The 22,974-nt window shown below is 45.6% G+C and overlaps 1 protein-coding gene across 6 annotated transcripts in view; it reads right to left on the bottom strand.

Moving 5' to 3' along the window:
* Positions 1-22,974, bottom strand: part of IFT122 (intraflagellar transport 122) — a 65,729-nt gene that overhangs the window by 16,904 nt on the left and 25,851 nt on the right. For 4 of the 6 annotated variants that reach the window (XM_081160035.1, XM_081160037.1, XM_081160040.1 and 1 more), the window contains 8 exons: positions 21,951-22,153; positions 20,964-21,101; positions 19,513-19,677; positions 16,963-17,160; positions 12,747-12,887; positions 9,174-9,227; positions 5,964-6,125; positions 1,868-2,034 (listed from right to left, as the gene is read on the bottom strand). In XM_081160035.1, the coding sequence (XP_081016161.1) occupies positions 1,868-2,034; positions 5,964-6,125; positions 9,174-9,227; positions 12,747-12,887; positions 16,963-17,160; positions 19,513-19,677; positions 20,964-21,101; positions 21,951-22,153 (1,228 nt within the window). The remainder of the gene's footprint in view (positions 1-1,867; positions 2,035-5,963; positions 6,126-9,173; positions 9,228-12,746; positions 12,888-16,962; positions 17,161-19,512; positions 19,678-20,963; positions 21,102-21,950; positions 22,154-22,974) is intronic. The other 2 variants (XM_081160036.1, XM_081160038.1) reach the window with 1 other exon arrangement.

Here is a 22,974-nt window from a genome sequence, read left to right as displayed (position 1 = left end):
GGGGAAAGGCATCCTACCCAGCTTGCTCTTTGTGAGAAAGGAAAGGGAAGCAGCTGTAACAGATCCCTGCCTCAGAAACAGGCAAGCTCAGGGAGGCCTGTCAATCTGTACTTAGAATAATAATGGAATCTAAAAATAACACTTCTCAGGAGAGAAACAACACATTTTTAGGGAAAGGTGGCACAGCCAACCCCTTAGAGCTCCCCAGCCCCACCCATCAAACCAAATGTCCCTGGAGGAGAGGCACCTTTTACAGCCAGACCTGGAAAAGGGCAGAACACGCTGAATGTGTCTTTCCTGAACAACTTCGGTCTCCTCAAGGTAACCCTGGTACATATCAGTTGCAAAAGAAAGTGACATGAAAAACTAGAGGGGAGAGGGACTTAAATCTGCCTGGCTCTCTCCTGTACCATCTCTTTTGGGAAAAGAATAATTGGAGGGGGGGGAATGGATGTATGCCTCTTTCTTCAAGAAACTTTATTCTTGGACACATGTCAACCACATAGTGGGGTTCACAGGGATGACTTACTCATTAGCCAGCCCCTCTTCTTCCCCAGGTCCTGTCTGGGCCACTGTTACCTGTGGACCACAGTGTGGCTTCCAGAACAAGCCAATAGGGTTCAGACTGAGCTGACCTCAGAAGCTACTCCCTCACCGGCTCTCCTTTAACAGCCATACATGTATGCACACACATGCACATGCATGAGCATGAAGCCTACTTTCTTTGACCTTCCCCTGGAGATTTGATGCTCTAAGAGTCCCAAGGCTGAATCCATCCCCTTTCCAGAAGCCCCACCCAAGCCTGTTTCTCTTCTGTTCTCTACCTTGGTGAGTGGCATTACCGACTACCAGTCCCAGACCTCAGAATCAGCCTGCAATCCCCTCACCCAGCCCTGCCCCAACACCCCCATTCAGTTGGGTTCTGTCAGTTCTGCCTACTCCACATCTCTCATTCATTCCCTCAGCCACCATATTTCTCCCTGGTCTACTACAGTGACCACTTACCTGGTCTCTCTTCCTCTAGTTTTCCTTCCATTCTTTATCCACTGTATGGTGGGCTTCCAACAGCACAGTCCTGACCAGCAGTCCTCACTATCTACTGCTAAATCTAAATGCACCCGAGGCCCTCCCAGTATGGCCAGCCCAGATTGTACTGCGCAGAGCCAGCTGTCCTTCACTCTCCCTCTCCTACACCTTTTATTCCAAGCACAGCTGACGCATTTGGTTTGTGCTGTTCTTCTGGCCTGCATGTCCTGCCCCTTCCTACTACCTCTGCCTCTTGAAATTCGTCAAGGCCCTTCATGCAAAGACTCCTCCTAGGGGAAGACATCCATGGCTCCTCCTATGAGAATTCATGTCTCCTTCCCTGATGTGCTAGCAAGTTTTCTTGTCCTTTCCAGTTCCTACCATGATGGGTATTATGGGCATTGAAGTAGGCCGTATCAGTTTGAAAATCAGCTCCACAATTTCCCAGCTATTTGGCCTGTGTGATCACTTGGTCCTTGAGCCTTGGTTTCCTCATTTGGAAGATGGGCATGGAAACACCCATGCTTAGGGTGTGGGGGAGAACCAAATGTCTGCAAGCTATTACAGTGCCTGGCTCATAGGGAGGGCTTAGGGCATGGCAGCTCCAATGCCTGGCTGTCTCCTGCCCCTCACTCCCTTCCACCCTTTCCCCAAGGAATTTGCTAAGCTCCTCAAAGGCAGAAAATGCTTCATCCAATCTGTGTCTCAAAAACCTAGTCACTATCACATTCGGATTAAATCTTTAGAGAAACACTATTTTTTTCCTTGTCAGTCAAAACTAAGAGCTGACAAGACACGACATGCTGCCAAATGCTTCTTGGGGCAGGGACTGACAACCTACATGTCAACCCAGCCATGGTCGCCACTGATCTCTATGGCCTTGACATGCTCTCCGGCTGAGATGTACATCTCCACAGCAGCTTTGGGTTCGTTGATATTTCTAGCCCAGTCAGCCTGTTTGGTAATTAGCATCTTTGTTTCTTTGGGGTCTCCAGATCCAAGGAAATCCTGAGGAAGCACAACAAACAAAAACACTCCGAATTAGAACTTCCTGCTACCAGCATTACATCAGGAGCTGAAAGCTGGAGTAAGGAAGGGCCCATTTGGCTGAAGCAGGTGATCAGGATGCAAGTGTGAGCCCATCCCTACACAGCTGACTAGGAGGCAGTCCCAGGTGTCAGGGAAGACTACTCATAGGCTGCCCCACAGGTGCTCCTGGGAGGTACTGGGGACAGTGTCAAAGACTATGGCCCTCAATGTTTCCTGCCCTGCCCACTAACGCACATTTGTTCTTTAGGTTTGATGTATGTGTGATTATTTCTATATAGTGACTCTACAACCTGGTTGCACAATTTCAAATACTCAGACTTACAATCTTTATTTAGATAATAGGGATGATACCTCAGAGTGAGGCTGAGCATGTAGTCCCTTAAACAGACAAAAAAATTTAGAGTTTAGAAGAGCCCCTTTGTGCCCTCCTCCCCACCCCCACCACACTGGAAGTACTATTCACATCTGTTTTCTGATTCTATTCGTGTTCTATTGCCTGAACTTAGGGCATCACCCATTGGCTTTGCCCCCAGGTATTTGCCTAGGGCAGATAAGGAGCACAAATGTTACTTACTACTTCTCAACTGGATAGTATCGCATTGACTGGAGAGCAAGTCTGCAGAAGTGGGGAAAGCAGGAGGCCATGGGGGATGTGAGGCAGGGGGAAGGGGCCTGGAGAGAATCCATGAAGGAAGAGAGGCCTGTGGATCCACAGGCTCAGGGTCAAGCTTCAGGGCCTGTGTTCCTTCCACCACAACAGGGGGTCATGCCCAGCTTCCCTGGGTTGGCCCTAGGATGCATGAGAAACAGCCTCAGAAAATCACCTCTTCAGGATACAGTTACCTAACATATAGACGTGGGAGTCTGCCATAGCTGAGGCAGCTTTGGTGCTGACATTTTAAAAGGTGGGGCTTTTCAAAAAAGAAAATTGAGAACTCTGAGAGCCCAGATCTGCATAACTAGTAAGAAGTGGTTTGTCTTAGGAATAATGTACCCTGCAGAGAGTGCACTGTGTCAACCTCACAAAGTATAAAAAAAGCACTCCTTTCCCCATGATTAGCACTCACTTGTCAGGAAAGTACAGTCAATGTATGCTAAAAACCTACCTGAACAATTAGCTCTTTTTTTCCATTTGCTTTCAGGGTAATTGTGTAGCCCCTAAAATAATATATTAGATTGGCCTAAGACAACCAACTGTTTTAAGGGGAGGAAAAAGCATCATTTACCCTGATGCTGGGGATCCAATAAAAGATAGGTCAACCTCACTGGCCTTTGGTCCCCCTGGAGTTCACAGAGGGGAAGGGGCTTGGAAAGCACCTATTAACTATCTGAAGTTTGGACCATTACAGACACAGTCTTTACTCTTGGCAGTTACTGCAATGTGTGCTCTTCATGCCAATGCAAAGCTGGAAACTCTGCTAACCTGGTTGGTAAAGTGAGGTTAGCAGCTGGGGAAATCAGATAAAGAGAACATAAGACAAGAGAAATAGCCTTCAAAGTGAGTACTCAGTGGACTCAAGGTGACTGTAGTGAGAAGGTTCAGAGACCAAAAGCAAGCCATAAATGTGGGTCGTCAATAAAGAGACCAGCCAAGGGCACAGTTCACAGGCTTGAAGGAACCTCCTCTAGCCCAATGGCCCAGTCCTAGGAGCTCTGACCTAATTGAAGCTGAGTCTAACTGATTCCTTCAAGGCTCAACAAACTGGGTTTTCAAAGATTCTTTGGTTCCATGAAACTAATTTACACATTATCTGGGGCCATGGCAAAGACTTTGCCCTGGAGTGGACAGAAAGAGGCTGTGCTGAGTGATGAATGAGACTAAACAGTGTTCTCATGCTTGGTGATTTTGATAAGGACATACTACATAAGAGTTAAGAGCATTATAATTCCCTTTATCACCATATAAACATGTCACTTATCTGGAAAGCATATAATTTATTTGTACGTGGGAATGTAATTTAAAAATTTTCTGAAAACCAGATTGAATCTTGGGAAGCAATTTTCAAATAAACAAAAACATGCCATGTTAATAAGTACTGTATCCCTCCCCACCCCCGACATAATGTGTAGTAAGTACACACTTTCTCAAATTCAAACCATTGGGGGGAGGGGAGAGGACTGAAACAGAACCAATCTACTTGGAATTGTGACCAAAAAACTACAACCAAAAACAACCCCCAGAGTATTTACCTTCATAGAGAGGCAGACCAGATGGAGTGTGTAAATAGGCTGCATTTCTGGGTGGGAGACTGTGGGTGCACAAAGCCCACCCAAAGTGTGAGGAGCCTCAGTGTAGGAGCAGGAGTGGGGCTGACTGGGGAGAGGTCCGAAGAACAGCTGCTCTGTGGTCAGGCTTGGCCCATTTCATTTTCCTAACCTTTCTACAGCTTGGCTGTTATAAAGGGTTTTCTCATACATTATTTTGTGCAATTCTCAGAACTAAGCTGAGATGCAACTATGTCACCTCCAAGAATATGGAGGGTTAGCAAAGTGAAAAGCCTTTCCCTAGGTTACCAAGAGGAAGGAGCAGGACTCACACCCACTCTCTGAACACCAAGGTGAGGAGGCATCATCTGCTGCATCACAGCTGCTTGCTGGAAGGTTTCAGAAGTTCCAAAGAACACCCAGAGCCAGCTCTCCTAATGCTTAAATTCCACCCCTAGGATTCAATCTTTTAGTTTAAGGTTTTGGCCTCGATTTAGATGTTGTTATCCCCAGAAAGAGAAACACTGATTTAGGTGTTCTCAATATGAATGCAATGTTAAATCCTGTGTCTCTGTGTGTGTGGTGGTGGCAGTATGAAAGGGGGCAAAGTGGGGTACCTGAAGCACCTGGATAGGAGGGATGGAGTGAAGGAACCAACAAGGAGAAGAGACAGGCTGGGGACCAGGTGCTTGTCCAGGTATTGATGACAGTGACCCAGACATAACCTTTGGCCCCTGGAACTCACAGATGGTGGAAGATAAGAGTGCAGCCACCTTCAGGAAGAGCAGAAAAAAATGGGGAGGATTTTCCATCTTGAACTTGTGAGCTAGATAACTGCCATTAATAGCCACTAATTGGTTGTGGCTGATGACTCACTTAATAACATTCTGAAGCTCTTGACACTACCAGGAAAGGCAGGTTAGTTAACAAAGGCACCTCCATGGAAGGAAGAGTGTGGTTGCTCAGTGTGCCTAAGGCTCTTTTCACCTTGCATTAGGCTCAACTGCAAGTGTCCTGATGGTCTAGGCTCCTCAGTGGTACTCATGCTCACATGAGCCTGCTCCAGGAAGATCTCCCTCATGTTGTGTCCCTCCAAATGCAAGGGGAAATCTCCACCATCAACCATGCAGATGATGTGGGAGCCATGCTGTACCAGCCCAGGCAGAGAGGAACACCGTGCTAGCACCAGAGAGCAGAGACTGTGTCATAGTGTCTCCAAGGCCCAGTGTGAAGGCCAGTACCAGACAAACAGGAAGCACTAAGGAAACCTTGGCCGGAGTGAACCACACTATCCTGTATTGAAGATGGTAGAACCATTCATGCCTGAGGATACTGATTCTTGGTGACTTCTAATAAAGTTTTGAGAGAATTTGTGGGAGACAGCCCTGATGCCCTGAAGGAAGGGACATTGCTGGTTCATACAGTCTATCTAGCTATGATAGCTGACAAAGATATCTAGCTGACAAAGTTATGAACCATTGTATTCTGTCCCTTTGATGTCACCCTGGTGGGTAAGTTTTAAGTCAGCTTCAACCAGTGGCCACTGATGGTTCCTTTGCTTACCAGTTAGCCCACACTCTTTCTGAGGCCATTGCTATTTTCTGTATGCACCGCCTCTTGGGGCAGTGTCAGAACGCTGGTGGGTTCCACATGGCAGCTTGGGCCAGGATGTGGGGAATTACCTTGGCATACTCAAACATGCGGAGGTCAGTGTACATGTCGAGTGCGAGGTTCTCGTGCCCACTCCTCTTGTACAGTTTGGCGGCCTCATGGAACTTCCCCTGGTAGGAAAATACATCTGCCAGAAACAGGTCATTGTTGGTCTCTCCCCGCTTCTTCCTCTCCTGGAAAAATTAGAAGCACAGGAAATGGCCTCTCCAGCCATGGCAGGAAGCAGTCTTTACAAAGGTTAGATGCTGCTATTTCAAGTTAAGTCCCTGGGCCTTCCTACGGGAATCTACACTTGGCTCCTGGGCTGTTGTGTCTCTCACCTAGGTTTCTGTTGGGAATGCTTGACAACAAAAGCAGATCCCCCCCCCCCCACCGCCCCATGGATGAAGATCAAAAGAAATGCAAACTTTTGTTTAATGGAAATTCCTCAAGGCTGTACATTCTTCCAAGGAAACAACTACTTAGGATGGTCCATTCTTTGGAGGCCCCCAAGCTCCCAAGATCCCCAGGCTTGGTTTGGCAGAGTTGACTCATGATGATGGTAGACAAGGAGAAAGTTTAGGGTTTCTTCCCCAGAAGGAAACTAACAAAATAATATAATGAATCTCACTAAGTCCCTAAAGTGAAGGTGACGATACCACATGCTGAGCACCCATTAGGCACCAGATATACACTTCCCACATGGGCCCAAGGGTGGGTGGTACCAACCAAGTGTCACACTGAGGAAAGCTGAGATTCAGAAGAGGAGCAGGTCGAGGTCATACAGAGCTGGCATTTGGACTCAGTCTGTCTGACTCCAGATGCTCTTTGTACCACAGAAACAAGTGATGGTCCCCAACACACGCACATTTGTGAACACACATGTACTCACATACACACGCAAACACATAGCAGTGCTGAGGATGAAGAGAAATAACTGGCACACGCCTTTCTCCCGTGTTAGAGAACAATCATCAGTCTACAGCTCGAGTATTTGTAAACACTCAGTAGCACCCAATCTCTCATCCCCAGCAGTTTCCTTTTGCTTGTTTTCTAGCAAGTGTATCATAGTGGAAGAAGATGAGACATTGAATCAAACTTCCAGACAAGCTGGTGAAAGTTTTAACAGCTGGAGGCAACATGCTTCCCCACTGACAGAAATAATTTTTAAAAACAAAAAAAACTACACAGTTTAGGCTAACCAGCCAAATAAACTAACCCCTAGTTGTAGGAAATGAATTGGAATCCTGCAGTGAGATAAAGGAATAGGTTTTCACTAGGCATGGAATTTAGGCCATATCCATTCCAGGCCACAGAATATCACCATGATCAAGAAAAACGGTTTACGTATATTCAGTATGTGTGAAGTCACATGGGCAGATTCTCTTCCCCCTGTTATCAGTACAGTTACATCTCACCTATCCAAAAGGAGCCTAGTAAGGAATCTCGGTTCCCTGGAATAACGCCAAATGCCTAAAAGCAAGCAACTAAGACCTCAGAGCAGCCAAAATGGATTCTCACTCAAAGGCACTTTAGTCTTTCGCAAGAGACAACTCTTACAAGTTTACTTTAACCGACTCCCCAGCTTAGAGCACACTAGATGAGGCAGTAGTAGTACAACAGGAGCTACAACAGGAGCTTAGTAAGACCTGGTAAATGACAAGAAGCGATCCCCACAGAGGTCAGTTACCTTTGTATAGATTAAGACCCCTAGATCCAGACAAGATGAATTACAAATGCCACCCCTAATTGTAAGTGATATACTAGGCATTATGAACAGATGGCTCAGAAAAAACCCTTCACCATGCAGGTAGGGTAAGCGACAGAAAACATAAGTGCTCCTTATGATGGTGCTGGGGAAGTGTGTGGGGAGGGGGAAGTTGGGGGGTGCACTAGAAGCAACTCTTGTTTTTCTAATCCTCACCTGAGGACATGCCCATTGATTTTAGAGAGGGGAAGAGAGAGAGATCAATCGGTTGCCTCCCATACATGCCCCGACTGGGGGTCAAACTTGCAACCTAAGTATGTGTCCTGACCGGGAATTAAACCTGCATCCCCGTAGTGTAAGGGACAATACTCCAACCAACTGAGCCACACCAGTCAAGGCCAGAAGCAACTTTTTAGATGGTCCCATGGCCTAGAGTAATGACAGCTTGGAAATAAAACTGGCTTTGAATTCGAAACTGAGCTTTTGTCTGTGGACCCTTGGGGATATGACCTAGACTTTCTGAGTCTTTGTGTCCTTATTTATCCAATAGGGATAAAAACAGTGTCTAAGTTATGAGGATTTAAAATAGTATACACATCAATCATGATCATGTGTGGGGCAGAGCAGGCACTCAGCAAATGGCAACAATTATTAGGCTTAGCAGGCTGTGTGTGAGCTCCTGCAGTTTTCTTCCACTCAGCTCTGCCCACTGGACTCAGCACAAAGCTTGGCCCACAACAGGTGTTTATTATGCTGAATTGAAGCAAAGGGACAAGACATTTGCTGATTTCCTCACTGCTTCCATATGGGAAATTCAAATTTATCTCACATTCCCATAGCCTCACAATAAATCTGTTCAGAGAAAAAATATGTATGCCTTTTTTACAGACAGTCAGACTGCACTAAGATACACAGGAATTAAGAATATGGTCTACCATCACCCAGCAAATGGTGCTCGTAGAACCCGCCTCTTTAGTCCACCACAGCCCTCTCTGGGTTTGGTTGATGAGGCTGATTTTCTCAGCTAGGAATAGTGGGCTGGAAGGAGGGCTCCAGAGTCTCCAGGTGCCCAGTTCAGACCTCCATCCCCAGGACCCATTGCTACAGTGGGATGTAGATGATGTGCATTTGGGAAGTGCCTCCTACACTGGCACGTTATTGAAGCCCTAGAGGATGGTAACCAGCTAACAACCACTGCAAGGATAAAAACCAGTTACTGAGAACCCATCTAATCCTCCCAGCAACCCTATGAGATAGGTCTCATCCCATTTTACAGACAAGAAACCAAAGCGCAGAAAGATTAGGAACCCACCAACCTCCCCCAGCTGCCAAATGACAGACTGCACTTCTTGCCCCCATGTGCTGTCTCCCCCCACCACATGGCATTCTGCACCCCAAGGGCAAGGCTGTGGCCCGGATACCCAGACACCAGTGGGCTCTGTTCACATGTCCTCAAGGCTCTCGCCTTCTTGAAGAGCTGCTTGTAAACCACTGACAGCTTTCTGTGCCTTCCTGAGACGAAAGAACACTTTACCTCAATGCTGTTGATGAGCTCTAAATATCGGAGGTCTTGTACTCTGGTGAAGGCCTGCAGAGGAAAAAATAAAAGAATAAAATCATCTGCCGTCTGGGCTTCAAAAGTGGGTGACTGGCTGGGGGTGTGAAGTCAAGCTTTAGAAAGTGAGCCAGTAAGGAGGGGAAAAAAGAAAGCATTGACTAATCACTGTGTGTCCAAGAGGGTTATACCACCCAGTGAGGCTCAGCTTTATCCCTGGGATTAGCCCGTATAAAGAAGAGCAAAGAAGCCCTGGTTGCATCAATCACTTTGGGATTAGGTGAAACAAAACTATGATACTGAGTCTGCGATGGTGCCTGCTTAGAGGAATCTCTATGCAAAAGGAAAGAACAAGCCAGTCTGACACTCTGAGGCAGTGGCATCTGAGCGGAAGTGGAGAAAATGTACTGACTGAGGAGAGACTGCACGTACATCTTGGTGACTTGGACGGAAAACAGGAGACAGCTATGCTTACCAACAGTGCATAAACACAGGGCATCCAGAGCCTACAGTACCATCATGAAGGGAGAAAAGGAGGGGAAATTTGAGAAGGAATAAAGATGGTTTCTAGAAGGAAGGGGGAGGTAGGGAATGAATCACTCCAAGTCCCTGGAAGGCAAACTTGTGTAAATCCTGAAAGGGTAGATCTTGCCTGGACTCCCAGTAAAGCCAGAGACTTTAACCCATGGGCTGCTGGAAGTTTCCAGGCATCCATCTTCATGCAGATTGATGTTAACTAAGCCTCTTTTGTTGCTTTCAGATTCTGCAGGGGGTTTAGAGGAGCATAACTCGCCATGTAAAGATGATCTTCATGTGGCTTTGCTGTCAACATTTATACCCAGCTGTGCTCCTTTACACTGTCCCATTTGAAATGGGCGGACACACACCTAGAGGAGGCATCAGGTCCAGGCGGCCTTAGAATATGAAATGCAGAACAACAACCCTGGCCACTTGCAGCCTCTATTTAGTTGCATGACTTCCTCCATTCTATTTTTTTTTTAAAAAAATATCTTTATTGATTTCAGAGAGAGGAAAGGAGAGGGACAGAGAGAAAGAGAAACATCAATGATGAGAGAGTCATTGATTGGCTGCCTCCTGTACGTGCCCCCGACTGGGGATCGAGCCCACAACCTGGGTATGTGCCCTGACCAGGAATCCTAGGTCGACGCTCAACCGCTGAGCCATGCCCGGCCGGGCGACTTCCTCCATTCTAAAAAGACTTGTGGAAATGAGCAAGTCACCCAGCCTCTGGCTGCCTCACAGGTGACCACAACGTGACTTCATCTTTTCAGCCGGCATGGCCAGGGGACTGAGAGATGAATATGACTTGGCTCCTGTCCCCCTCCCCAATGCGGGGGCTCATATCTAAAAGAGGAGGTGGGCAGATTAAATAGATCAATAAATCTCCCTGAGTTATACAAGTATGAACTAAATGCCTTGGAGAACACAGATTCACCGTCTGAGCACAGGCAGTAGCAGGTGGAAGGATTAAGTAAAGCATCACAGAGTGGGAATCTGGAAAATGGGTATTCCTGGAGAGAAATTCCTTGAAAGGGTAAGGCAGGTATCACATGAGTAAAGGGATGGAGAGCTAAGGGCACCTGTATTCTTTGCTGGAGGTCTTATAAATAATTTTCGAGGTCTTGGCTTCCTTAAAGCAACATGAGAGGGAAATCTGAAATGTCTGGCAAAGTAGAAGGGAGGTAAGAAGGAGCTTTCTAGGTTTCAGTCCTAGCTCTCTTTCCATTTGGGGGGCCATGAACCTACTTCTTCCTCACCACTGAGAGAAATTTGTTTCTGAGTTCCTTCAGACCTGACATTCTGCAGAGTCAGAGGTACACTGGTCAGAGTGGTCACAGTCACAAGGCCTGTGAATAACCTCAGAGGAGAGAAATGTGGAAACAGAGAAGCTTTTGCAGTTCTGCTCAAGGCAGTGGTCCAGGGTGCTAAACAGCCCTCCTCTGCCATCTAGTGGGGACAGCAGTCTATCACCAGGAAGCATTCCACCTCCATGTGTGCCAGAGTGACTTGGCAAAGCAGAAAAAGAAAGGCTGGGGATTAGGGATTTGGATTAAGTGATTAAGTTATAGTCTGTGGTCAAAGTCTTGTGGCTTTAATACAATAATTTCTATTCTCAGGGAGTGTTTGGGGGGATACAGAATTGGGGAAGGGTATTAAGCAAATGGAAGCTCATTCCAGTTTAGTTTTCATTCATTCAAACATTTGCTAAGCACTTAACACAGTGATAGGCACTGCTGTCTAATTTCATTCCAGGCTAAAAACAAACAAAACATATTCTAGGAATCCTTTGTTATTCTTCATCCTCCTGGCATTTCGGGGTGGAACAGGAGAGGGAAGCTCCCTCCATGAAAATGTTTCCTCCCTCCTCTGAATTCTTAAAATCCTCCTCTACCACCACTTTTCTGACACAGTCGATACAAAACTATAATCTAGATAATTATTATATAATTATAATTGTACTTGTTTTAATAAGAGCTAGCATTTGTACAACCATTGCTAGTTTTAGAATCCCTTTTACAATGTGACAGTTAAGCCTGACGACACTATGTCAGGCAGGGTTGGAAGTTAGTGTCTTCGCCTTCCCCACTGCAGAAATGAGGCCGGAGGGTCCAAGAGAAGTAGCTTGCCCGGGGTCATCCAACTGGTACACGGCAGAGCTGGCTCTCAACCCGGCATCTGAACCCTAGTCTGGTCCTGGTCCACTCTCTTTTTGTGCTTAGAAGTCTTGATCTAGTGTGGAGATGGCATCACATACTTCTGAATGTTCCCTACCAGTTCAAGGCAAAATGAGTATCTGATTAATTGGCTATGGGAAGATAAAGACAGAAGAGAGAAGAAGTAGGGGAGAGGTTGGAGGCCATTCCTTTCCCCTACACCTCAGGAGACAGAGCTGGGCTCTTTCTAACAATGTGTGGAAAGGGGTCAAATGTTTTCAGCCATTTCTGTAATTTTAATAGACTGAGCCAGGAAATAATACCATGAATCAAGGTCATGAATCATGCCACGAAGCTATGTGGGGAGTGACACTGCTTCAGAATCAGAGAACTCAACCATCTCTTCCACCATACTTAGCAGAGTGCCAAGAAAAACAGCATTGTGTAATAAATGACCTAATACCAATAAGTGCTTATACCAATAACAAAAGCTACCATTTATGGAGTTCCTATTATGTGCCAGGCTTTTAGCTGGGTGCTTTACATAAACGATAGCCAATAAGAGTGACAGATAGAATCTATCAGATGCTTCTCCTGTGTCAAGCTTTATAGGCATTATCACGTTAGATCCTTATAACTTTTGAGGATGGGGCCTATCATCACTCTAATTTTACCAATGAGCAACCTTAGAAAGGCTGTTACCTGCTCAGGCTTACAGTTAGGAAGTGGCTGAGCTGAGAGCTGAACCCAGGTCAGTCTAATTCCAGAGCCCACTGCAGTATGCATTTCCCTCTCCATATGTCACCTGGACCCCCTTCTGCCTCCTCAAAGAACCCTCCGAGGACCGGATTCTAGCTCATGCTGACTAGATGCTTACCTTCTTTGCTGTTTCAAACTCTAATCCTTCTAAAGCTTCCATGGCCAGCTCGCGCCAATCAGTGTCTGTCACACCCAAGCAAGCAATCTGGTAGGCTTCTTTGAACATTTTCCTATCCAGGTACTGGTACATGGGAGCAGACTGTAGGATTTCATCAAAAGGAAAGAAGATGGTTTTCAGAGCAATGGAAAGAGTAAGATTCATACAAAGCCTGACTCCAGATGTATGCACCAACTTAATTACAAATTCCTGCAGAGCAATGCTGCAATGGTTAATCAGTACCCTTCTCAGCCACACCCCAGCCCACTACATGCCTTCCACTCGGCCACCTGCTTTCATAGCCAAACCATCATATTCAGCAACACAAACCTCCTGCCCATCTTTCCCTCCACCACCAGCTTTCCCCACCTCCAGGCCTGCCTCACCACAGGTGTCACCATCATCTGGAATGCCTTTACCCCCCCTCACCCTCTGGAAAGTACCTATTTGGCTTTCAAGGACCTGTTAAAATGTCACCTGTTCTGTGCATGGTTCCTAATAACTTCTATTTGTAGGTTTACACAGCGCTTTTGGATCTGTCCCAGTAGTCCTAGGCATTATCACTCCCGGATTATAGCCCGAGACTGAAACTCAGGGAGGGCAACTGACTTGCCTGAGGGCACATAAGCAGCATGTAGAAGATGTTGGGGCTGGAGCCTGGGATGACCTCTTGGGTGGGCATGCGCGCGTGCGTGTGTGTGTGTGTGTGTGTGTGTGTGTACATGAACTGGGCCTGAGTGTCTTTCATAATAAAAGGCCTTGCCTTGTTTTAGGCCAGTCAATGTGCTGAAGGGAATGGCATCTTTCCTTCTGGATTCCTGGGCAGTGGAGATCAATCAGCCAGTACCTCTGTGCTAATGGTTCCCAAATGTGGAGCCGAAAGTGCTGTTTTCTCCATTTGGGGCCTTAATCTTTGAAATTTCCTGTCTCAATTTTTAGCTTTAGAGTTGAAGGAAATTTTTTTTCTTTTTAAGCCATTCTACTCTCTGACAGCAAGATGTGCCTGCTGTTGAGCACTCATCTTTCCTACTGTGCCACTCACCCACCTTCCCTCCCTTCAGGTGGCAGCAGGGTATGAACGCAGGAGTTGAGTTAGAACTCAGGCCTGGCTTAGCCACATCCTAGCTGTGTGAATTTTTGGGTAAATTAACTTCTGTTTAGATGCCCTGGCCAGCTCATAGGCTACCATGGGCAAATGAGAGAAGTGTTTTGAAAATTGATCAAGTGCTAGACAAAAAATGAGCATGCTCATTACAACCACAGTATTTTCTCAGGGCCAGCTCCTCCCCACTTCCCAAATTCTCCAGACTTGTACCCACTCTCAACTTTCCCTCTGTTTGAAACACCCTTGCTGCTCCTCTCTGCCTTTCCAGGCCTTCCAGGGCTCAGATCAAGTGTTACCACCACCTGGAAGCTTTCTCAAACTCCCCATGCACAATCAGCTTTCCTTTCTAAACTCCTTTAGTGAGCACCTTCTATTCCAATTTAGTTCTGTTTTGTAGTGTTTGATATTTTAAGACTGTTAATAATAATAACAATAATAGGATTTGGAACAGACAAAACCTGAAAGATGGGTATGTTTAACCTCATTGCACAGAAAAGTGAGGGCCCAAAGAGTGAATGGAGTTGCTCAAGGTTGCATCTGGTTTAGGCGGCAGAGTCAGAAAGCCAGTACTCCTTTCCTTAAACTGTATAACTTCTGACCATGCTGAATGCTCCATGAGGATGGAACAGGGACTCAGGCCTGTCAAAATGGAGCATATGACAGTTAACATTTGGGCTTGCCTGGGAGGCACAATCTGAGAGTGGGAGTTTTAAAAATACCGTAACTGAACAAATGCCCTCTGAGCTCTACTTTATCTTGCTATTCCATTCCAAGCATGAAGTCACAATCCACCCAGAGAAGCACGACCGGGGCTTGCCGCCCTACTTGGCAGCCCTGACAAACCGTTTCTTGCACAAGATGATGTAAATTTCTAAAGGAAACCAGAAATCCCCAGAGTGGGTCTGATGCTTTCTCCCTCCTCCCTAGGCCAAAACCACAGGATGGCTGGAGGCAGAAACAACAGATAAATAGCCTTTGTTTTGAGGCTGCCTTTCCTAACCCTTGGCAGTTCTGACCTGCTGCATCAGCAGGATAGCCTTAGTGCAGCCATGGGGTGGGAGGGGGGTCTGGCTTCTGAATCTTAAGAGCTTGGCAGAGGAAGCCCCAGGCTGTCCCTTCAGCTCCTCCTGTCCAGCCAAAGTCAGGGAGCAGTAAACTGCATTTATCTTGAGGTCAGCATGGCAGTTTTGGGAGAAAAAAACTTTCAATCAGCATAGCATGTTTGGCGTGATTGAGGAAGACTGGGTTTCTGGTGGATGTGGTGCATGGTTTGGTATGGGGAGCAGATGAGGACTGCAAGGAAACAGTCCACAGGGGCTGTTCTTATCCCTCCTGCTGCTGCCACTTCCATCCACCTCTCTCCCTTCTTTCTCTGGTTTCCTTTTTTTCTCTTTCCTTTTCCTTGGGTCTGAATTCCACTAACATTTATTGAATAACTGCTCTGTGTCAGGCACTAAGAATTCCTACAGCAATAAGTAACAAGGCTATCATCAGCTAAGAGGAAGAAATGAACTCCAGTCCCACCCTTTACAAAAAGCCAAGCCAGGGCAAGGTGTGTGGAGGGAACGTAGATTGATGTAGCCTAGCTGAAAGGCAGTCTGGAAACATGTTTAAAAATCTTTTAAATGTAGCATAAATAGCCCTTGACCCAGGAACTTCACTCCTAGGAATTGATACCAAGGAGTTAAGATGGGATGGGGGCAAAGACTTAGCTCACTATCTACAAGAACAAAAAGCTGCAAACAGCACAAATGTCTAACAACAGGCACTGGGTTGAGTAAGTTGTGGAAGATCCACAAAATAGGACAAAAAACAGTCATTGAAAACAATATAGGGTGGAGGTGGGGCAGTAGGGAGGAAGGTATGGCAATAATAAAAGGTTAACCCAACACTGGGGATCTCATGGGTTGTTGGTGTGAATATACCAACCTATACAGGTGACAAATTTGTACTGCAGTATTGCAAAACTGTTACCAGTGGGGGAAACTGGGTAAGTCGTATCTCTGTATGATATCTTACAATTATATGTGAATCTACAATCATTTTAGGATTTAAAACTGCTAGAGATGGACATTTATTGACATGGAGTCATGTTTCCAGTAGATTGCACAGTGAAAAAGCCAGATCACTGGTTGATAGCCAACAATTCATACAGCGTGATAAGTCTGCAATATGTAAATGTTAGGTTAAATTAGAAGAAGAGGGAGCTAAAGGAAGGCAATTAAGTCTCTCTTAGTTATAATCTACATTCAGTAAAGTAAGTGCAGTAAATCTGAGGTTTCATCTGTGGTAGCAATACTTATAGATAATAAAAGTCAAACATTATTTACAGTACGATTCTATTTTTGTTTAAAATTTTATATACAATAATATACTCCTAATTCTATATTATGCATACATTACACATACATATAGAAAAGGTCTGGGTGGTTATTTTCCAAAATGTTTAAGCAGGATTCTCTTTTGAGGATGGGATTCTGAGGGCTAGTGTCTCCTTGTCCTTATCTTTATTTTATAACAGGTCTACAGTGGGCATGACTCACATTCCAGCCTCCCATTTCTATACCAGCCCCCTCCCAGTTTGAGAGACTTGTGCAGATGGTCCCATGCTTCCTTTTTGGCTCAAAGACCTCAGCCCCCACACCCCGTCCCACCCATATTCTCTTTGTCTCACACACACCACCCGCTTCATATGCCTGTGCATACACCCTGCTGGACTCCAAGCGTTGCTGGCTTGCTACACTCTGCCCCAAGTACAGCTCTCAGTGAAACATAACTGTCTGCTGACAGACAATCCTGCATACCCTCCCCATCCCTACCAGGAAGGAGGGGTCAGAAAGAAATGGAGACTCAGTGATGCTGAGCTTTTTGCCCAAAGACACACAGGTTGCATGGGGGAAGAGACATGATTTTAGGTTGAAGGAGAGTGCCTTCCATGACATTATAACTACCATTCTTGCCTCTCTTCCCTCTCTCCTCACCACTCTCTCCCCAAAGCACTAGTGAGGGGCCTGGCTTTCCTGGTCTTGCCTGCCCTGCCACTACTGAGAGCTGACAGGTGTCCTGGGTTACCTGTGGCACCTCCACAGCTGATATGGAGAAAACATGAAGGCAGAAGATCTTGGAGCCGTTGTAGCCTACCACAAAGCCCTGCAGCTTCTGCTGGTGCACAGGGAAGGTGCTAGCTTTGATGTTGAGGTAGCCTCCTCCCGAGAAGCAAAGCATGTCCTCACACTGGGTGTTCCAGGCCACACTGTTGGCGTTCGGTTCCTGAGGGACAGGGATGGTGAGAATCCTGTAAATACCACCCTGGACTTTGGCACCATTTCTACACTCAGTTAAGTTCTCTTTTTAAAGCCTGAATAACATGAAATTGCTAACAGTGGGATAGAGGGAAAGGGAGGAAAAGGGGATCCAAAGAAATGGATAGCGGTATAGAGGCAAGCACCTCTATGCACTTTTGTATGTTTTGAATAAAAAATTATTACTCCCAAATATTAATCATTTCATAAGTGAGAAAATCAGCAAAGTAGATTCTACTTCTGTATGAAAGAAGGTTTAAAGGGATATATTCCAAGGAATTAACAGTGATTATCTTTCAGTGGGTGAAATTGTGGGTGCTTTATATTTTCTGTTTTTTCTTTGCCTAAAATTTTCTTTTGGTCATGAACATCTATTTTTTTTATAATAAGAAAAAGAACAGTGAGTTATTTTAAAAATTAAAAAATAATATATTGGCTCTACACTTATAATCTGCACACTGTAAAAATACAATCACCCTGTCCTGGCCAGTTTGGCTCAGTGGTTAGAGTGTCAGCCTGTAGACTGAAGGGTCCCAGGTTCGATTCCAGCCACGGGCATGTACCTTGGTTACAGGCTAGATCCCCAGCCCTGGTCAGGGTGCGTGTGGGAGACAACCAATCGATGTGCCTGTCTCATATCAATGTTTTTCTCTCTCTTTTTCTCTCTCCCTTCCACTCTCTCTGAAAAGCAATGGAAAAAATATCCTCAGGGAAGGATTAAAAAACAAAACAAAAAACAATCACCCTAGGAGGTACCCCCTTCCCCCACCTCCTCTAAAAATTTTCTGCTCAGCTTTAGAGACCCAGGGACCAGCAGATGGTCATACCTTTCTGTCTAGAATCTTTTACAATGTCTAAATCTTTTATAATGAGGACAGATTACTTTTATAATGAGGAAAAAAAACCCCACAGCTGTTTGCATTTTCAGGGGCAGAGGCAGTGGAGAGAAGAAAAAGATAGCTGGGAATGTTTATGACTCCTGGCAAGGGCTGAGAATTACCTTCCCCAGCCTACTATAGAAAACTCTCAGTGGGGATAGGGAAGGACACACACCTTTCCCTCCTATATGGTTCTAGGCTGGACACAGATTCACAACTGGGGGCTGCTAACCTACCTAGAGGGGTTTGTGTTGAGGCTGGGGAAAAGAGAAGTAACACTGAAGGCCCTATCTTGTGGCAGGCTAGCTATGATATCTTGTCTAGTCCTGTAGCAATTCTGTGAGGTGGAAATTACTAGCTTCATTTTAGATGTAAGGAGAAATTGAGACTCAGAGAGGTTCACCAACTTGCTTGAGATCACATAGTAAGTCATGAAGGCAGGGCTGGAGCCCAGATCTGTCTGAAGGCAAAACCTATGCTCTTTCTTTCCCCTAAACCACTCTGCTTCCTCAGTTATGAATAAGATGTTATCAAGTGAGAGTCACTGGGGCTAGTGGTAGCCAAATAGCTCCTTTCAAGTGACAGAGGCAGCCCCCTACTGCAGCACCCCTCCACCCTGCTGATTCTGCTGCTGAGGACAAGGAAAAACCCTGATAAGGGAACCTCAATCTGCCCATTATACTGGGAAACCTGTAGTGGCTGAGAAAGTTAATTAGGGAAGGTTTTAGCTTTGGGGGAACACACTTCAGACAAATGGGCCCTGACCACTTGCAAAACCCTAAAGAGGCAAAGAGCAGCGCTAAGTCCAGTAGAAAACCAACCAGGCACTGGCATGGAGCCTTTGGCTCTCTTCTCCAGTGACACACTTCCTCCAGCCACAGGACGAAATGATGTGTAAACAATGCCTATCCCCAAACCGTTCACATTTTGCTGGCTGTTACCGTATCCTTGTGAAATAAATAGAAGGGAGGGCTTCCCCCATGCCTCTCCTTTCAGATGACAAACTTGTCCTGTTTCCTTACTGTCTTAGGTCACTCATAGATGCAGGCAGCCTCCAGCAGGTGAGAAGCAGACTTTTTCAAAAGAATCATCATCACATTAACCCATATACTGACAGCCTACAATATGCCCCACTTAAATTTATTCATTTACTGCTCTCTGTAACCCTGTAAGAAAATGTTACTTGCTCATCTTACTTGCAAGGAAACCAAAGTTCAAAGAGACTCACTCAGCTCCTGCAGATTGCGTGTGGGAGGGGCAGGCTGTGTCTGGGGGCCTCGTAGACTCTGCACCCCTGCTTGATCCCTATACCCTTACACCTCACTGTTCCTCCCAGGGACCCACCTGGAAGCCAGAGCATGAGTACCTCCTGTCAGGACTGGGAAGCTAAAGGAGGGTCTCTAATCCAAGAACCATGTCCTGGGCAGTCCCTGGAACTTCACCTGAAAAAGCAACTCCTTGGTGTGGATGTCATAGACCAGGCATGTGTCATTTTCATCCACCACAGCCAGCTTGTTTCGGGAGGCACTCATGTCTAAGCAGCGCACGGCTGTGGCCTGCTTCAGCAGGACGATGGCGAAGACATTGTCCACAAAGATCTTCAGGATCTGGCAAAATTTCAGATAAAAAATGTGAATCACCATGGCAACAAAACCCTGGAATACTGCCAGGCTGTTGGAATCCCATGTGTTCTACAAAACCAACTCCCACTAACTTCATTAGAGGCTCTGGGCAGAGAGAGGGACTCATCAAAAGAAAGGGAGCAGGGCTTATCCTTAAAACAGAGTGTAGTTCACCTGAGGTCACCAAAGTAATGACATGTCGGCTCCAAGACATGACAAACTCACTTGAAAGTCTGCTTGACTGGGGATTTGTTAATGACATTATCCAACTGCAGGGTTAGGAAACATCATCTAGCAGAGATCTGAGCAACTAACACAGGAAGAGGCTGCTGTAAACACTGACAAAACATCTGGTATAACCACAGCAAAATAATGATGATAACGATGATAATGGTGAAAGCAATCACTCATTAACTATTTTTGATAGTTTTGTAAAACATTATCTTCATTTGTAAAACCTGAGCCTCAGAAAGGTGAAGTCACACAGCTTAGCACAAATATGACCCCAGGTCAACCTGCCCGCAAAGTCCATCCTCTCAGGCCTCACACTGGAAGTGACACTGACAAAGAAGCAGGCTTTCCTCTTGCTTTGCTATTCTATGGTCCCTGCTAACTCATACTCCATGACTTCCTTCCCTGGGAAAGGCCTGAAAAACCTCCACCACAAGCCATCTGCTAGACAGCTTGGCTCTCAGGCTAATGTAATTACATTTTCACTTTCAAATTTCCATGTAGCCCACTTAGAACTTTTATTTTGAGCAAAGAATACACACAGAAAACTGTTCAACTTTGTGTAACCTAGATTTTCCACATCTATTTGAGCAGAGGACCCATTTTTCCTATAACATCTAGTAATAGCCTGCAGACCAACACCCTCCAGGGCACAAGCAAGAATACACTGCCTTAATCCATTCACTGCTCTAATAGGGATCTGACCTAAGGAGTGATCTCTGCCTCCCTTTCTAGCAAGCCACAGAACCTGAACCTCTAACAAATCTCCCACCTTCTGCGTGACTTTTAGCCCACTTATCTACTCAATGTGCAGCCCAGAGGCTGCAGCGCCAACTCTGCCAGAATAGGGCATGCTATGAGTCTGAGGGCCACCTCTTCTTTGGCCTGAGGCTATCCTCATAAAAGGAAGCTCTAATGTGCCCATGAAGGGAAGAAGCCTTTTCTTGCCCTGAAAACCTATCTCAGGGTAATTACTTGACTGGCTGTCTGTATCTGCATACAGATAGTCAGACTGATGGGCGACCTGAAAGAGCACTCACCTGTCCATTCTTCAGGCCCACTAACAGACCTTCCCTTCCTGGAGGGCCACCAATCACCTTGATGTAGCGAATGAGAGACTCCATCTGCCACTCCCGCTCCTTCACTCCACTGAAGGACAGGCACTGCAGTCGTTTCTCCTAGAAAGCAAACCTACCTCTGCATGGATATTCAATAGAGTAAGTGTTCCCCAGCCCTCCCAAGGAGGTCTTTCTGCCTCTGAGGGATGAAAAAATTTCACATTCATGATATATCTAACCTAGTTCCCATGACTGGTATCGTTCATTCTTCATGAGTCTTCCCACAGAGCCTAGCTCAGCCTTGGGTCTTTCGTGCAGACCCCTAAGCAGTCAAAAGCACACCGTTTGCCACTTCTACCCTAGAACCTGTGGCACCCCTAAAACTTCTTAAAGTTCTAGACTTTCAGAGGTATTTTAACAGTATTTTATATCCAGTGATTCCTAAAGGAATCCATTTTATTACTTCCAATAGGCCTAGTTTCATGAAACCAAATCCACCACTACTTCCAAGAGAGATGCTAGGTTGGCCTTCTCTCCAAGTCTTTCCAAACTTCTCTTGGTATTGCCCTAGACATTTCCTAGGACGTTCTAAGTTGAGAAATTTTTTTCTGTCAAAAAAATCTATCAGAAAGTAAAAACTTCCTTTACTGTTTTGAATTAAAATACATTTTGTTGTTGTTTAACTAAAGGATAGCATGAATTTTTATGTGTATATGTTTACCAAAAAAAAAAAAAAGTCAATCTTCATTTTGTGGGATATCAATTTAGGCTTTATAACAAAGTACTTTGCAATGCAAAAAATAGATATTCTCCAGTTTATGGCCCATGACTTTCTAGTAAAGTCTGACTCATATAGATGTCAATAAAATAAAAGCAATAACCAATTCCTAATGACCAAAAACCCTGAGTTGGGTACCCTATCTTTGGAGGAAGCATGAGACAGATTCAGCCCAACCTGCTACTGCTTACCTGGCAGAGGATGATGTGATCAGCGCACACCACCAGGAGGTTGCACTCAAACTTCTTGACAATCCTCTCCTTTACCCGGTAATGCATGTCTGACGAATCATCTGAATACAATTCATAGATGAGGATTTTCTCTGGCAGTTGGATAGCTAATCGATTTTTGTAGATCGCAATTTTCTTGACAAGCTCTTTGCATTTAATCCGAACTGTCAAAGAAAAAGAAAAATACAGTTCTAGCAAGAGGTTAAGTAAGGTAGAAGGCAGAGAAATGAAAAGCTATCATTTACTTAATGCTACTGGCAATTAAGGAGACACTCTCATCAAAAAAATCTTTACAGAGTGTATAATATGTACAATCAGGTCTGCTAAACACCAGGATCCAAAGTCATAAATAGTCTTTGTGGTCCAAAGCTTACAAATGAGTATGGAAAATGAAATTCTTAGTACTACCATCACTTGCTGAACATAAATCTAAACTCCTCTACATGGCACTAATGGCCCCTGATGATTGGGAGCCTGCCTGAGTTACTGCCCACAACTCTGGCCACTCCCCAAACACCACCCTTGACAACAGGGAACCATGTGTATTTTCTGGGACATACTAGGCTCTCACACTCACTACAGACCAGGTTGAGAAAATGTCTCCAGAAGTGATTCTATGGAGCTGGCCAAGTGGCTACAACCTCACCATCACAGTTGGGATCTTCAAACAGAGGTGCTCCCAGATGGGGACCAAAGGATGTCTGTCATCTGAATCTGTAAGACAACTCCCAACCAGAATCCCTACGCACAGGCATCCGGCAGTAAGATGTGTCCAATACATTTGAATATGAATACACTTGAAACAAATGGATTCTCAGCCTATTTAACCAGCCCAGACACCTGGGTGGACAGAAGAGAAGACTGAGTTGGACTGACTGCACTAGGCCAGGAACCCTGATCTGACTGAGCCTATGGTGACCCACTGTCCCTGCTTATCTCTGGGGCAAGGACCTGCCAGAAGGCAAGTACAGATGGAGCTGAGCGG

Source organism: Miniopterus schreibersii (assembly GCF_964146895.1).
Source record: "Miniopterus schreibersii genome assembly, chromosome: 15".
In the NCBI taxonomy this organism is placed as follows: domain Eukaryota; kingdom Metazoa; phylum Chordata; class Mammalia; order Chiroptera; family Miniopteridae; genus Miniopterus; species Miniopterus schreibersii.
This window is presented reverse-complemented; position numbering and strand designations above follow the sequence as displayed.